General features: G+C 41.3%; 2 protein-coding genes across 9 annotated transcripts in view; one reads left to right on the top strand and one right to left on the bottom strand.

The window, feature by feature from the left end:
* Positions 1–17,087, bottom strand: part of GHRH (growth hormone releasing hormone) — a 32,277-nt gene that overhangs the window by 4,869 nt on the left and 10,321 nt on the right. Inside the window, exons 1-3 of one of the 5 annotated variants that reach the window (XM_083746366.1) lie at positions 7,212–7,574; positions 2,732–3,010; positions 103–203 (exon numbers count right to left, since the gene is read on the bottom strand). In XM_083746366.1, the coding sequence (XP_083602492.1) occupies positions 103–182 (80 nt within the window). In that variant the 5' untranslated portion in view covers positions 183–203; positions 2,732–3,010; positions 7,212–7,574. Of the gene's footprint in view, positions 1–102; positions 204–2,731; positions 4,055–7,211; positions 7,575–17,087 lie in introns of those variants that run through there. The other 4 variants (XM_083746367.1, XM_083746368.1, XM_083746365.1 and 1 more) reach the window with 4 other exon arrangements.
* On the top strand, positions 7,646–15,517 carry MANBAL (mannosidase beta like). Of its 4 annotated transcripts, none has more exons than XM_083746392.1 (3): positions 7,646–8,058; positions 9,112–9,305; positions 14,947–15,517. In XM_083746392.1, the coding sequence occupies exons 2-3, from the start codon at positions 9,156–9,158 to the stop codon at positions 15,052–15,054; spliced, it is 258 nt and encodes an 85-aa protein (XP_083602518.1). In that variant the 5' UTR covers positions 7,646–8,058; positions 9,112–9,155; the 3' UTR covers positions 15,055–15,517. The 4 variants fall into 4 exon arrangements, with proteins under 4 accessions (XP_083602518.1, XP_083602520.1, XP_083602519.1 ...); XM_083746394.1 differs by having other exon boundaries at positions 7,999–8,058; positions 9,118–9,305; XM_083746393.1 differs by having other exon boundaries at positions 8,012–8,058; positions 9,115–9,305.

Raw genomic sequence — 17,087 nt, 5'->3', positions numbered from 1 at the left:
ACCTGCCCTTTTAGATAGATAGAGCCACTAACTGTGAATGACAAAGGTCAAGTCAAACTTCATGTTTTCAATAGGCAGGAAGGTGAGAGAGAAGATGCGCACCTGAGTGCTGGGTAGAGAGGAGACGAGAGGGAACACATGATGAAATGGAGGAAGAGAAGGAGAACAGCCCTGTCCAGCATTCTTCACTCTTCTGGGGCAATCTGCAAAGATATAGAGGGAGGGGGGGGGAGAGAGAGAACACTTGGTTTCATTAGAGTAGCATAAGTAGCCTCATGGCAGAATTTTAGTCATAGCCGCTATGCAGTCATTTTTCCCCCTGGTAAATCAAGTGGGATTAGTGCTTTCGGCTATGTACTCACAAAATCTTAAAAGCATGTTCTTTCCCTCAAAGAATGCTGGGCACCATAGTTTTCCTCTCACAGAGTTACTACTCCAAGCAACCCTTAAAAAATGACAGTGCCCAAAATTCTGTGAAGGAGGGAAATGAGCTCTAAATGTGTTTTAAAGTTATTATGTGTGTATGCAGCCGTAGTTTGGAGTAAATGACCTAAAGGACAGTTGCTGAGCACCGATATTCAGTCTTCCAACCCTTGTGTGACGAAGGGAGTGGGAAGAATCAAAGCCCCATTGTGGAGCCTCTTGTAGCCTCTTGTAGTAAAATACAAGTTCCAAAAGGATGCCTGTTTCAGAAATATGTTGATACAAATGGGACCTGCAGCAGGATGCCGCTGTATTGACCCTACAACAATCAGTGTGGGCACAGAGTATGCTCAGTCCCCCTGAATTGTTTTGCAATATTTCACTGCCTTAGGCTCGCCCCCCCCCCCCAAAAAAATGTTTTATATTTCTGCAAACTTGGCTGATACCTCCCTTTTGTAAGTGGTGGTGGTTGTTTTGACTACATAAGCACTTACAACCAGAACATAAGAGATAGAGGGAGTTGCTGCCACACAAACACAAAAGCATACAGAGCTATTATTTCTCAGTATAGCTGAAAAGCTGCAGACAAGCTGCAGCCTCAAGCTGGATCTCTTGCCTACTGTTCTGGAACTGCCATCGCTTCAACTGAGCTAGCTTTCAATAGCAGAGAGGAATAGAAAGGGCAAGAGAGTCCGTTTTCAAAATGACTCTTTGCGCCTTTGATCTACAACCCTGTGTAGTCTGGAAACATCCAACTCGGATGCTTCCAATAGATAAGTGACTCAGGGGAAGCAGCCTCACACAATAAAACCATTGTGAGCATTTCAGGGGATGTAACATTTAGATTTTCAGGGCTGTATGGCTGAACTCTTAATAGACTTCTGTTTCTTTCCATCCCAGTTATTTCCGTTAATCGACATTCCCTGTTCAAAAATTATGGTCACATTAATCTTCCTGTGAATGGGTTGGGAGCACCTAATTTTGTACCAGTGAACTTAAGATGGCAGGACCCAATCTGTGCATAAGGTGCCATGAAAACTCTTAAGTTTTCAGAAGTAGCATTAAAAACAGTAACAACACTTTTATTCATCACCATTACTCATCTGCTGGAGGGCAAGGTTTGAGTCTAAGCATCCTGATGTTTCAGAAGGTAAAGGATTTCAATCTCTCTCTCCCTAAGTGAATGGGGCTGAGTTGACAGCCCAACAAGATGTCATTTGAGAAACTGAAGATGCTATGGTAGCTTAAATCCTCTTTCAAATCAAAAGTCTTTAATCCTGAAACACAAATTTATTCCTGTTAATTTTTTAGCACTTCTGTAATTGGTGTGAGTCCTAGCAGAATCTAGTTGTAGAGATAATGACAAAATGGTAGGCAGAGGCAGACAAGCAGATAAACTGCTGTTGACTATGTCATGGATTTTACTAAATCAGTCTGGTAAGCAATGCAAACATTGTGAGATTAAGATGTGTAAGGCACTCCTTTAGCCTTGTAGTATTTTCAGGGTTAAAAAAAAAATGCTGTGCATGTCAGATGAAGACTGTAGTCCTAGACATACTTTGTCAGAAAATCTATTTGAAATCAGCGGAATTTGCTTCTGGGTAAACTTTGGCTAAGACCTGGCACACACCATCATAACACAAAATACACAAAATAGCTGCCTAAGAATGAAATGAATTCCAAAGGCATAGTTAAAAATTTTTTTAAAAAAGTTTAGCTGCCACTGAATTTTATGATTTTTGCCTACATTTCAAAAGTTTACTCTATTGAAAGTTTTTTTCAGTAAAATGCCATCTCCTCTTGTGCCTTCTATCTCTAGTAAACCAGACATCTCTGCAACTCACTTTTCTTTTTGTCCATAAGCAAATGGGTAGCTAGAACAATATTACTTACCCACTTACTTTCCAGAGACAAAGAATTACAAATAAAATGTAAATGGCTGCTTTAAACAGCAGGTTTCTTTTCTTTCTTTTTTAACAGCATTTAATAAATTCCAACTCATATCCAGATTAAGTACCTGTCTAGTATACATCCAGATTGCTTTTGCAAATCTTCTGAAATATCCTAGAATTATTTGCGTAGTTGGAGTCCCGTTAGGAATATTTAACTCTGTAATTTACAACCCAATCCTATGCATGTTTGCTTTAAAAAACATGCTGTTGAGTACAGTGAGATTTGTTCTCAAGAATGCGTGCGCAAGACTGCAATCTTAATCAATATACAAAGCATCCTGCAGACAGGAATAGTTAATTCACTTTTCCACCATGAAGCGTCTATTCATTAACAAACAAACAAAGTGTTAACTTACAGCTCCCTTCAGGAAAATGGTCCTCTCAAGTCTGCAACCTTGTTCTTGGCCTTCTTGCTTGCCTGACAATACTTCCGATTCTTGCTGTGTCCCAGGAAATAGAGAAAATCCTATCCAGCTTTTTCTAACCAGAGTGGCGAGTCTCTAGCTGTTGTGGGTATTGCCACACTCTCTTTTATATATTCACTCCCTCATCAAACCTGCAAGCTCCTGAACGTCAGAGAATCAATTACCTTCCAGTCACTCAAACAGCTGTGTTTAGCATCCTAACTGGGCTTACTAAAAGACAAATTTGCTTTATTAGATAAGCTTTGCATTTCTTTAAAATGGACATTTGAATCTGAATGCCAACTAGGGTGACTGTTGACAGGTCACCCAAAGAAGGAAAAAGGAGGGTGCAGATTTGCATAAAAAGGACAAATTCGGAAATAATTACGGTACTGTACTTTAAAGAGAAAAAAACAACGTGGTGGGAAAGACTTCAAATTGAAGAGCTGTCAGGACCGTCCTCTAACAGAGGACTGCCCTCTCTAAAGTAGGACACATGGCCACCTTAAGATCAACAATGAGCAAGGGTTAACCATTAATATTACTTCCTGTCCCTCTTGTTAAAAGATTCATGAAATATTCTTATCTTCTCTTTATCAGCATTGCTATCTTCTTATTCATTTTTCACCTTTCTATACCATCTTTCCCTCCCTGGATCTCAAGATGGTATACAGAGTTGTCCCCTCCAAATTTTCTCCTTTCAAGAGGTAGGTCAGACTGAGAGATAGTAACTGGCCCAAGGTCACCCACTGAGCTTTATTGCTGAGTGGGAATTTGAACCCTGGTCTCCCGGGTCATAGTTCAACACTCAACCTGTTACACCACACTGGTTCTCCTTTATTTATTGATTCCCCCCCCCCCCGTTGCCTTTGTCGCTCCTACCTGCTGGCATTAGCTGAGTATTTTACACTTGGTCCTTTACAAACACCAGCAGCTGTATGCCAGGCAAATAATGCATCTGAAGTTCCTCACTGGGGACAAACCCACAGACAAAACAAAGCTCATGCTCAATAGGTCATACTTAAGAACCAGCAAGGTTTCAACATTGTCAGGCAACCCAATCCGTGTCTTCAGGAGGTTGCAATCAAATGTGCTGGTTTGCACCATGTTCAGACAGTGCCCAGCAAACACCATAGTAACAAATGAGATTGCTTACACTATTGAGTTGCAGCAAGATGTTCAGATCTCCATTCAGATCTGAAGGAGCATCTCCACCCCCATCGTTCTGCCCGGACACTGAGGTCCAGCGCCAAGGGCCTTCTGGCGGTTCCCACAATGCAAGAAGCTAAGCAAGAGGGAACCAGGCAGAGGGCGTTCTTGGTAGTGGCACCCGCTCGGTGGAACGCCCTCCCACCAGATGTCAAAGAGAACAACTACCAGACTTTTAGAAGACATCTGAAGGCAGCCCTCTTTAGGGAAGCTTTTAATGTTTGATGCATTACTGTATTTTAATATTTTGTTGGAAGCCGCCCAGAGTGGCTGGGGAGGCCTGGCCAGATGGGCGGGGTATAAATAATAAATTTATTATTATTATTATTATTATTATTATTAGACCTGCCTCAGAGCTTTTTCAGTTTATACTAACTGCTTACATCAACCCAAGCCAGTGCATGGCTTAGTGTTGGTAGCATGTGATTCAATCAGAATCCAATCATGCCTTTCAGTGTTCACTCTTTGTCCCATGTTGCAGCCTAAACTCATGTGAATTGTTCCATTATACTACTATCTGCACCTGGCTTAGACCAGCCTTCCCCAACCTGGTGCTCTCCAAATGTTTTGGGCTAGAACTCCCATCATCTTTGACCATTGGCCATGCTGGCTAGGGTTGATGGGAATTGTAGCCCAAAACATCTGGAATGCACTAGGGTGAGAGAGGCTGTTAGACCTCGGTTGCTAGAGCTACCTCAGTTTACACCACGAACAGCATTTCACCCAGGGGGCTAAGCAGACAGCAAAACATCAACCAGCCAGTAACAAAAAACAGAATCCAGGAAAACACCTTGTAATCTTCAGATATTGATTTTTTCTTAGACTTGATGCCTTCATTCTCCTGCATTCTTTTTTTAAAAAAAATGCTTTAAAGAGTTTTTAAAAAAATAAAAATAATGTGAGCTCCTCTTGCACCTATACACTCCAATAAGCCAATCTGAACATAAAATGCTGGTCGATAATACTGTGCTTCAGTCCAGAAGGCTAGCAATATTTTCAGCTCCTCACTTCTTATCTCCAAGCAGCAGCTACAACGAAATCCCCAAATCTCTTCTCAGCTGGAGTTTCCCCCGTCTTCAGCATTCATTCCACATTATCATCTAGTATCCTAGCTTATGCTATTAAAGACTCTTATCATTTATTGTGGTCCTCCTTAACATGGGCAAATAGATTAAAATGGAAATCATATACTCCACAATGTACACATGGTTAAAATATAGACCTTCATGATTTTTACAAGAATGAATTAGGATACATCCAAAACATTCAATTTATTGTAATAGGTTTTAATGAAAAAACTTGCATTTATTTTTCTTTTTATCTTGTGAACCACTCTGAGATCGTCCGAAAAACGGCAGTATATAAATTTAATATAACAACAACAATTTCTGAATCCTGATTTTACCCTCTACAACCCTTTGTGCATGGTAATAAGATAGGAAATTCATTGAATGTTGAATGTGTTGTTAAGGTTTGTTTGTTTGTTTGTTTGTTTGTTTGTTTGTTTTCCTATCCTTAGGTCATCTAACTGATTGGTTCTTTGTGTGTGTTTATGAAATTATTCTGAAGATATGAAATTCAATAAATGTTGAGTGTTTAGTTTTGTTGTTGTTGTTTTGTCCTAGCCTTATGTTATTGAGTATCCCACTGACCATTTTCACTGGTGATTCCATTCCACTGGAGATAATCTGCAAATTTTGGTGGTCATAGCAGCCAGCCTGTCAGCACTAGTAAAAGTCAGGTAGTCAGAGACACACCTGATTTCCGCTTAAATCCAAGGCTGTGGCTATGGGAGAATCAAGACCAGGCTTCTTCAACCTCAGCTCTCCAGATATTTTTTGAGACTACAATTCCCATCATCCCTAACCACTGGTCCTGCTAGCTAGGGATCATGGGAGTTGTAGGCCAAAAACATCAGGAGGGCCGAGGTTGAGGAAGCCTGATCAAGACCCTCTTGGGTGTTATTGCTGTGAAACTCTCCATCACAGATTCAGGTTGTATATATGTGTAAATAAACCAGTATATCATAAAGACACCACAGTCTCTGCTGTGCCTCATTCCAAAGGAAACACAGACTGGGGGAAAGTGCCTGGAACTCCAGGAATCTTACACCGCTCAGAGACTGGGGTGGCATGCAACATTGTTACCATATTTAAGCAGCTCCTGGCTGCTTTTCCTAGCCATTGGCACTACTGGAACTGGCCCTTTAATGTTTTCTGTACTGCTTTTGGCCCAAACCCATATACTCTATAGCTATACCCACTCCACTGTTTGTCCTTTTCCTCAGTTTTATCAATCCAATTAGTAAACATGTGCTTTTGCACACACAAAAGGAAACTGCAATTAACATTTAAAAATTCATCACCCACATCCTGCCTCTTGGTGGGGGTGGGGTGGGGAACTAGAAGTGCAGTAGAGGATGAAAAAGTTGGAACTTTTATTTTAAAATGAGCTGGTCTTAAGTTGCTTTCTAGTTTGAAACAATATCTAAGATTGTTTTTCTCTTGCTCATTTCAAAGCTCAATGGGGTCTGCTGGAAAAAAGGAAATGCAAACATGGTCAGCTGAAGGAATTTTGCAAAAAAACAATTCTTGGTGTTTGTGTATTGAGTGGTGTGGAGAGAGCCTGGAGTATGGAAAGTGAAGGGAAGCAAAGTGGGTTAAAGTGAGCATAAAATGGCAGTTGGGGTGGAAATGGTGCTAATTGACACCATTAGCTGGATGGAACAGGTCTAGGATATTACTAGGCTTAATCACAACCATCCTAGACTTCAGCTTGCTGTGAATTCACTGATCCTCAAATAGTCTGTCAATGAATTTCACATTTAAACTACTTGAACACATATCTTAGTATGCTACACCTGCATGATGTTTTTAAGAGTGAATGATACCAATTCAGGATAAACTGTCTAGTATGCAAGCAGATCGGGTTAGCCTGAGTGAACATGCCACACTCAACTCTTACTCAGTATTATAATATTTTGCATTTCATTTAGTAGGGTAATTAAATTGTTGTTTTGAATCTTGTCACCTACCACACATCTCTTTCCTGGCATGGATTGGAAATATAAATGAATGAAACCAACAAAGGTTTATAGTACTTTAAAGACTAACAAAGTGATTTCAGCATAAGCTTTCATGGACCAGAGACCGCTTTCTCAAATGAAGAAAGAAAGAAAAAACCAGTGAGAATTTTCTGAAATCTGAATACCACCACTACTCACCACCAGATGTCACTGTTTAACAGTTTGTTGGTATTCCAGTTGTACCACTATTACTTTGTATTTTGCCATTATGTGGATGAGACAAATGTTGTCACCTGGTTTTTTTATATTTCAAATATTTCAAAGTGGCTGTGGGATAGCTGGACCTTCCCAGGAATTTGCATTAGGCACCACATAGCACCAGCGGCAGACTTCAACCCCTGCTGCCACCAGCCTCTTCCCTTTGGCATCCTGTTTCTTTCAAAAGTCCTTTTGCAACAAGGTGATGCCAAGCAATGCTTGCTGCCCCTCTCTCAAACGATCTTCAAAATGGCCCGGTGCACTTTTTGCTAGCTACCACCACCATTAACATATTGCAACAGGACATATCTCCTGACTTGATTTCAAGGTCAGTTTAGCAGGGGCGCATCCCGCTTTGCTACGTGGGTCGGTTCCTGTTTCCAGGACAAGTGATTCCCCACCCTCCCCCAATCTTTGCACTTCTAGGTTCGCTAATTGATCGGTTTGTAGATTTAAAACATTTGCACATCGCTAAATGTAGATTTCGGGGAAGTGCAACCCCTGGGCAAAAGCAACCTCTGCCCATAAGGTTTGACGGCTAAACAGTTTCAGGTCAAGTGAAAGCATCAGGCGCTGCAGTTCCCGAAAGTTGCACTCTGCACCAGCTCAGAAGCTCTTGGCCTAAGGAGCTAGCATTTTCCCAGTCGAGAAGCGAGACTGAACCGTGGGACGGGAGGCGCGGCCTCCTTGGCAACGCCTCGCCGGCGGCGGTTGCTAGGGTTGCTGGAACAGGAAGCGCTTCCTAGCGAGATCAGAATCACTTCCGGGGGCTGAGGCTCGGCTGCAGGTAAGGGTTACACTTTGGTGGGGCAGAAGGAGTGGGGCGAGGCGCCTTAGGGGGCGCCTAGGAGAGCTTTGTACGGGATTGGGGGGGGGCGCAGGGGAGGTTTCCAGCTCCACGCCTGTGGTGAAAGGGGGTGGGGGAGAAAAGAAAAGCTCTTCTGTTTTTAGGCGATGCATGCAACTCGGTGCAAATCGTGCACCAAAGCTACGTTTGCATTAAATCGCCCTCAGGTGTCATAGAATTGTAGAGTTGGAAGGTACCCTGAGGATCATCTAGTGCAGGAAATTGCAGTTGTCCCATACAGGGATCGAACCTTCACTCTTGGCGTTATCAGCATCACGCTCTAACCCACTGAGCTATTATTATTATTATTATTATTATTATTATTATTATTATTTATAATAATAATTTCCATCCCTACCTCTTTTGCTCTCTCTTTCCTAACTTCCTTTGAAGTGCCGCTTTCCCTGTCCACAGAATAACTAGCAATTAGTTTGGTTCTTTCACAGAGGCTGAAAGAGGGGAAGTAGGTCATGAAATGTTATTTTATTGCTTCAGTGTTCTTTCTTTCTTTTTTTCTTTCTTTCTTTTTAAAAATGTACCCTCTGGAAATGGGGAGTGGGTTTAGGACAGTGGAAGCAAACGTGCTGCTGTACCAGGAGGCACAGGCAAGGCATCAAAAATACTTCCCTTGGAGCCTTTCATGGGATCAGTGGGAGCGTTTTCCAAAATGGGGTTTTCAACTTGACAGTTCTGATAGCAAACAAATGTAGCGTTTGAAGTGGGTGGGAAGGAAGTCACGCAGATTTTTCTACTCAGACATAAAAATCATCCTTATAGCTTAACTTGAAATGAAACTATCCTGCTAGCAGAGAAACACGCACAGGAACATAGAGGTCCTGTCTTATACCAGGTCAGGCTTTTTGCTCATCATGCCTAGTATATTCTACTCCTGACTGGAGGCAGCTTCCCAGATTGATTCAAATGAATCTTGAAGCCACTTACAAACAATAAATAGCAATCAATAAATAATGTTTGTTCTTTTTGTTGCAAAAGCAGAAGAACGGAAATTGTTGAAGGTGGACTTGTGGACTTGTGCAATGGCTGCTGAGCTAGACTTCTCACCCCCTGAAATCCCAGAGCCTACGTTCATGGAGAACATCCTGCACTATGGCCTCTTCTTTGGTGCCATTTTCCAACTCATCTGCGTACTGGCCATTATCCTTCCCATTCCAAAGACACACAAAATGGTAAGGCGTTCTTATCTGCAGAGCGAAAAAGTGAAATTGCTCGTTCTGCAGCCTGGTAATTTAAGAAGGATATTGACAAACTGGAAGGTGTCCAGAGGAGGGGGATTACAAAGATGGTGAGGTCCCTGGAGGTCACTTCATATGCGGAAAGGTTGAAGGAGTTGGGTGTGTTTAAAAGGCGATCGGAAAGCCATCTTCAGATATTTGAAAGGGTATTGCACAAGATGGTAGAACAAATTTGTTTTTATGTTGCTCCAGAGGAAAGGAGTTCACAAAAAAACTTAAAATTACAAGATCCGGTATTTCTGCTTAGCATTAAGAAAAACTTCCTGATGGCATGAGCTCTTCAACTGAAACAGACTACCTTGGAAGATTTTTTTTTTTTAAGCAGAGGATGGAGGCCCACCTATTGGGGATGCTATAGCAACATATTTTCTTCACCAGCAAGGAGTAGGACAAATGGCCTTTGAGATCCCCCCCTGTTCTTTGTCCATCCTGTCTCTGATTAAACATATCTGATTAAGGATTGTCAGTACCTTCTGAGGCGCATCGTCTCACTGTCAAGCAGCTCAAATCAGACTAGCATTTAGTTTAAATCCAGTTTCCTTTTCATTTGAAGCCATTGGTTCTGTTCCCACCCTCTGGAGCAATAGAAAACAAATTTTCTCCATCAAATTTGTGACATCCCTTCGAATAGTTGAAAATGGTTACCTTTTGCCTCTTGTCTTGTCTTTAGGTTTTAAAAAAAGATTTTAAAAGGTTATTGAAAGACTAGTTTAATCCAACAATAATAAGGCTCACAAGGTTTATGGTTAGATTGGAGATTAATACAAATTCCTGGCTGAGTTGGTTGATGATTACCCAATGCACAGCTGGTGTTGATGGTATTCTGGAGTGTTATTATTATTTACTAAATTTCTTCCAAAGGATCCCAGGGCAGCAAGCAGCAAAGTAATAAAACAGTACAACTAATTTTTTAAAAAAAGGTTTAAAACATTAAGACCATCTAAAAACATTAAAAAACAACCACATACCCTCAGATCTGATAATTTCAAGGTTGCCAGGAACAGTATCTTTCAGCCACCAAATGCCTAGGTAAATAGGAACATTTTAAAATTCCTCCTGAATGTTAATATGGGAGAGAGAGAGAGACACCTCACCAGGGAAGGAATTCTACAAACAGGGAACCACCACCAAGAAGGCTCTATCGTGTGTAAGTGCTAGCTGGGCAATATCCAGCAGCAGCTCCAACAGGTGCCCTGTGATTGTTTTAGAAGTGACTACTTGATCATTCTCTGATCTACTCAATTAATAGATAAAACTGCAAATGGAAGATTCTGGCTTTGAATATAGTTACTCTAACCAGCCTGGACTTAATTTTGCGGATCTGGTGATGCTTACAGCTGCATCTGTAACCATTGGCAACCTTTGCCCAAAACAGAAGTTTATGCCTCTTTTTCCAGTCTGCTGATGGTCATCCTTTTCCCTGGTGTCCCTTTGACATGACTCATCTTTTCTGCCTTTCATCCAGTGTTTCATAAATGTAGATATAGTATTACTTTGGGGGAGGGGGGTAATATGTCAGAAAACCAGCTGTGGACCATATGTGTGGCAGCATTTCGACTTTTTTGGGGGGGAGGGATTGGATGGGAGCTGTTTCATCTTCTGTAGGTAGCCTAAAAATAAACTTTCCAGTACTTAACAGAAATATCAGCCCACATTTATCCTGTCTTTGACCTAGAGAGCTTTCCTCACAGCAAAACAACATACAAAATGACAAGAGTAGTGTCTACAAAGTGATTGAAATATGTGCCCCGAGCCCCACAGCTTTCACACAGGAATCATCTCTTTTTTTCTCATCATCCAGTCCTGCCCCATGCACACCCAAATGATGCACCTGCGGTTTGGCTACCTGTATATATTGCTGCATCGGCAGAACACCTGACTGACTGACTGATTCATACATGCATCACAAAATGTTCGGGAGCTGGGAGAAATCTGTAGGTTGACCTGAAATGATTCAGCAGTTTTTTCCTATACATTTTAGGATGAAAAGGGACACTTTTACCATCAAGCATTCTAACTAATCTCTAAAACTGTGTAGGCTGGAATGATTTAAGAACAAAAGCTGGGATTCTTGGAGCATCTAACAGAGCTAATGTGGTGCACAAGGAAGCCAGCTTTTACATCCTCTAGATGCAGTGGGTAGCTGAGCTGGTTAGAGCGTAGTGCTAATTAACACCAAGGTTACAGGTTCAATCCCCGTATGGGCCAGCTGCATATTGATGATTACCGAGGACCTCAGGACAGGATCCCTTCCAACTCTGCAGTTCTATGATTCTAGATCAGATGGACCATCGTGTTCAGTATTCTGTACTGGACAGTGATCAGAAACCTGAGAGTGATGGTCTCCATTGCCTTTAAAGTATAGTGTCACAACAGTCATTATCTCCAGTATCAGAGGCAGTACACTTTTGAATACCATTTTCTGGGGAACACGAATGGATACTGTTGTGCTAATGGCCAGCTTGTGAGCTTCCCATTGGCCTCTGGTTAGCCACTATGGAGCCAAATGTTGATCTGCAGCCCTTTGTGCTTCTTAAATGGCTTATGTAGAGGACTCTCATGTTCTGTCTTGCTCTTGTGGGAGGAAACTCTTCACTTTGGAGAATCATAGAATCATAGAGTAGGAAGAGACCACAAGGGCCATTGAGTCCAACCCCCTGCCAAGCAGGAAACACCATCAGAGCACTCCTGACATATGGTTGTCAAGCCTCTGCTTAAAGACCTCCAAAAAAGGAAGAGCTTAGAAGTTTACATTCTGCAAAATCTCAGCACCGCCTGATGACGACAACATACGTTGAACATGTTTGTAAAGCTGACGGTGGGTTCCTTGGAGGGAAAGGCAGCAGATAAATTTAATAAAGAAAAAGAAAGATTGATAAAGCTCACTCATTATAGACCAGGGTTGGCTATGGTTCCTTGGTGAGAGTTTGCCATGTGTTTGTTGGAACTAAACCCTATTTTGTCCAATGGGGTGCAGTCTTAGGAGAAGTGCCCAGAGCATTGCATGTGCTGAATGGGTTTTCCTAATTATTTCCAAAAATTGGTTTTACTGCACAGTTGTTTTCAATGCGTGCCCTAAGTATGGTTAGTAAATTATTTAATAAATGAGTTTTACCTCGCTAAAATGGCTGGAGAATTGAATAATTGGATCACTTGAATGAGGGTTGTATTGCAGTGTACATTATGGGGGAAACCAGACATAGAACCCTCTGCAATACGCTGTTGTATTTATTTCTGATTCAAATTATATTGATTCTGAACAATAAGCTAATAGGCAGGCCTGGATGCTCCTTATTTAAGACACCAACTCTGCCTGCTCCAGTCTGCTTCCTATTCCAGGCAACTTCCATACATGTAGGGGAATCAGCTTTTGAAAAGACTCTTTGGATTGAAGATTAGAAGGCAGCAGTCATCTTCTTGCAGCTGCAATGAACTTGGAGTCCCTGAATAATAAATGCCTCCTTCCCCATTTCCCTAGAGTGTTGAACTCTTTTGGCCGGCTTCCTGTGGGTGAATCACATCCCTTAGGAAGCAAGCCAAGTCTTCCTTCTTGGAATGCCTCGTGAGTGTGAATTGCAATAGCTCTGTAACTTGAGAAAGATTCAAGCCAAGCTCATTGATGATAAAGATACTATCAAGCTGTTCTCCTCCCCCTGTCTTGTTTGGACCACTTTCTTAGAAACTGGAAGCTACCACAGATCTCTCTGCCATTTTTCTGTGGCCTTTCCCAGTTGGCACACATGGATTTTGAGACGCTCTAGAAGCCTAAAACATATTTAAACCAAAGCTTGGTTAATGAGGGGAAGCAGTCTGGGTGTGGTTTCTTCCAGGAGCCTGGCTCTGTTCCCATGCATTTGTGAGATTCTTCTCTATTCTTTTTTCTTCTTTTCTTAACAAGAGGATGAGATGTCGGTTCCCATAGCAGAAGTGTTTTCTGCGATCGTCTCTCCCAGTCAACAGCAAGATCAATGGGCGAAATGTGTTGTTAACAAATTCTCCAGTTCTTTATTTTAATTTGAGATGAATAAATCTGAAATTACTCTCTACAGTTGCCTATCTAGTTTAAATATTCATTTGCATCTATTTGCTTTGGTGACCTGAATAGCCAGGTTTTGTTTTTTCTATTAAAGATTTGAAATTCCTACGCATTGAAACTTACAGAATTGAGCAGTCCTAAGGATGGACATCTGTGCTCACTTACCATGCCAAAGAACTTGCCAAGCCCAAATCTACATGTTTTATTGCCCTCTGTATGTACAGTATATACAGGAATGATCCTTTCATACATAAACAACATGGAGTCCAGCAGCACCTTAAATATTAACATATTTATAATGGCATGAGTGTCTGTGGACTAGAGTCCAGTTTTTGCTACAATAAACTAACACAGCTGTCCCTCCTGTATTTATCACAGAAAGCCCTTTAGGCATGTGCCGTTATGCTTGTATTGACAAAATAGCAAAGAAAAGATACTTTGGTGTATTACAGACATGTGCAAAAAAATAAAATCCACCTAGCTGAGATACTACTTTTAACCAGAGATTGCTTGTTTTTTTCCATAGCTTTTGCCTCCCTGCACCCCATCTCTCTCTCTCTCTCTCTCTCTCTCTCTCTCTCTCTCTCTCTGGGGCAACATCCATTTCCATCCTTTTGCGGCACCTCATTCTCCAGTTCCCTCAAAACCCATATTGCTAGCATGGTCTTTATTTTCTCTTTTTCTGCATCTTTGGCTGGCTGCTGGCAGTTCACCCTTCCCAGCTCTTTCTTTTTCCTACTCACTCAATTTAAAGAGCTTAGGAGCAAGCACTCAAATTCTGAAAATTAAGGGGGGGTTTCCATACACAGCTCTTATTTAGTAGTTGCTTGTTAGATATTTCTGTTGCCTCGTGTGATGATCCTTCAGGTGACATGCAGTTCAATATAAAATATTAAAACATACAAAATGCAAACCATTCTAAAGCATGCAGCCATTCAACAAGAGAGAGAAAAACAGGTATGAGCATCAGCACAATCACATTAACAACTCCAAATGCAGGTTAAGACTAATTGTGATCCGATTAAACAGAGACTAAAATTAGAGGCATAGAAACAACATTAAAATCTTAAAAGACCTGGGAGAACAAGAAAATGTTTGACTGGTGTCGAAAGGACAGTAAAATAGGAGGCAAGTGACCCTGTTCAGAGAGAGTGTTCTATAAATTGAGGAGTCACCACCAAGAAGTCCCTCTTATTGCCACCCTACATTCTCTAAGCCTGCAACCCTACACACACTTTCTTGGAAGTAATTGCTCAGTATGTGATTCTGCTTCTGAGAAAATATGCATAGCATCAGTCTACATAAGCAATTTTTTGAATTTCTTGCTTAAGTTATGTGAAAGTAAAGCATCTAGTGATTTAGCAACTGAATGCATATTAGATTTTTAAAAAACGGCTCTCTCCCACTTTCTTTCCCACCATGACAGCCGTGGGATATACCAATAAATAACACAAGAGGGGCTCATAACGCTTTTAGTGTGCTGTCACCCTATGAACAAAATTTCTATTGACCTTATTTCCCTTAACAAACTTTTAACAGGACACTGAAAACTATGAGACAAAAACTTCAGAAGTGGTAAAGAAACCCAAAGCTGCCACAGCATCGTTGAGCAAGAAACCCAAGAAAGAAACCAAGAAGAAGCGGTAAAACAGCTTAATGATGAAACTTTCAAGACAGGGTTACTATCGACCATTGAGCTTTCGTCAAGACTACATTGATGAAGTACAACTTAAATGTAACACAGTTTTGGGAAAGCTATGCATACTGTTTCTGGTCAAGAGGAAGTAATGGCTTGAAGAGTATTGTTTCATCTGATCTGTTGTAAATACATTCATGGTTTACTGGACATACCTACGTAGCATGGAAGATCTTAGCAATTACTGGGGCCTGGAGGGAGCAGTTCATCTCTTTTGTGATGCTCAAGATTCGAAATGCAGGTCCCATGAAATGGGTTTTGGCACCACAAAATGCATTTCTCCATACTTCTAAAAGACAGAGGGGTCATTCACTACAGCTCATTTTGTGTATCATTGATGAAAGGGATCAGCTGCTACAGCTTCTTATTTTGTATGCCATTGATGTGCTTAATATACCTGATTTTATATCCGAATGGGTGTGTTTTCACGTCAATTTTTTTTTAAAAAAGACAGCTGCTAATTATCTCCCTGTGAATATAACCTCCCTTGCATAATTTGTTCCCAGCCAGATTAACTGTCTTCCCTCTACTGTTCGTGCCTAATTACATGAGTAAGTCACCTCTGTCATCCCTGCTTTGAGATGTATTTGAGCACTTTCTTTTTTAGGTTCAGGTGGGCTGAATGAATGGGAACTATAACTCATATGCCGCGAATGATGAGTAGTAATGAAATCTCGCAGTAGAGGTAACTGTAGGGCAGTTCTAAAATTTCCTCTAATATGCAGGTTTCAGTTCTGTTAAGTAACATGGCCTTCGTCACTCCCTTTGATAGCCGCACCAAGTTATGATGACAGTGTAGCCAAAATGGAGCCACTGAGAAACAAAAGATTGCTTGGGCAGCGTGCTTGGGCAAACCTAGGAAAAAACTCTAGGGGAAAAGACTCAGACCTCCAAACAAGCTGCAGAATGGGGGGAGGGGGAAGCAGGAAGGTGGGGAACAGGCTTCTGGAAGAAAATATGCCCTATAACCCTTGCTGTTGTACACCTCCTCTGTCTATGAGCACACAGACATAGTGGGCTGCTTTATCCTTTTAAAAATGTCATTATCTTAGCTGACATTTCATGTATTATATTTTCATCATGTATTAACCAAAGTTTTCGGGGACTGATCTAACCACCTTGGAGCATGTGGGTGGTTGTCTATTCCATTCTGGATTCAGCACTGAGAAAAGCCTGAAAGAGCAAAATTGACATACGATGGAACCTTGGTTTTCGAACGTAATCCTTTCCGGAAGATCGTTCGACTTCCAAAACGTTCGAAAACTGAGGATCAGTGGGTGGTCAGCAAAATCCATTGGAAAAAATGGAAATACATCCAGCAGAAGCCATTCGACTTCCAAGGTGTGTCCAAAAATGGAAGCAATTACTTCCGGATTTTCGGCATTCGGATTCTGAATTGTTAGTCAATGGAGACGTTTGTGAACCAAGGTTCCACTGTACAAACATTCTGAGGTACAGTTGATACGAGTCCAGTTAGATGCTGTCCTCATATTTTTTACCACGTTTTGGTCCTCTCTCCAGTAATGTACTTGATGGCTAATAACCTTCTGTATTTATTGTCCCTCTGGGAAGAGACAACCATTTCCATTTTGTCCACTGTAGGGAGTTACTAGGAATTCTGTTGTCTACCCATCCAAAGAGATTAAGGTTGGTTTCTTCTACCTGTGTTTTCTTCTGTGTGGGTTTTTCTGAATTGGGTGACAACCTGCTTGAACTTCTCCAGAAAGACTTTGTTTTTGTGAATATTAGAACCTCCAGTATTACCTGTTCTGCAGCTTAAAGACTACTTGTAACAAATGAATATCAGAATTTTAGTCTCACTGAAATGGATCATCTTGCTGGTGTCATAAAGATAAGTTGCTGAAGGTTCCTTCCTGGGTGCTATAAAAGACAGGTCTCTGTTATGGGTCAGTAGCTTTCTGGTATTTTTAGTATTCCTGTCTAGCAGCTTCACGTGAATAACACTCACTGTTGCTGTTCCTGG

The sequence above is a fragment of the Podarcis gaigeae genome (genome assembly GCF_964106915.1).
Source record: "Podarcis gaigeae genome assembly, chromosome: 6".
NCBI lineage: Eukaryota > Metazoa > Chordata > Lepidosauria > Squamata > Lacertidae > Podarcis > Podarcis gaigeae.
Note: the sequence above shows the minus strand (reverse complement) of the source record. Positions and strands in the feature narration are given on the sequence as shown.

Bases quoted from the DNA above. Each gene is read 5' to 3' on its own strand.
- MANBAL (XM_083746391.1), top strand. From the start codon at position 9,087: ATGTTTGTTCTTTTTGTTGCAAAAGCAGAAGAACGGAAATTGTTGAAG. The intron at 9,306-14,946 runs GTAAGGCGTTCT...AACTTTTAACAG, and splicing joins TTCCAAAGACACACAAAATG to GACACTGAAAACTATGAGAC.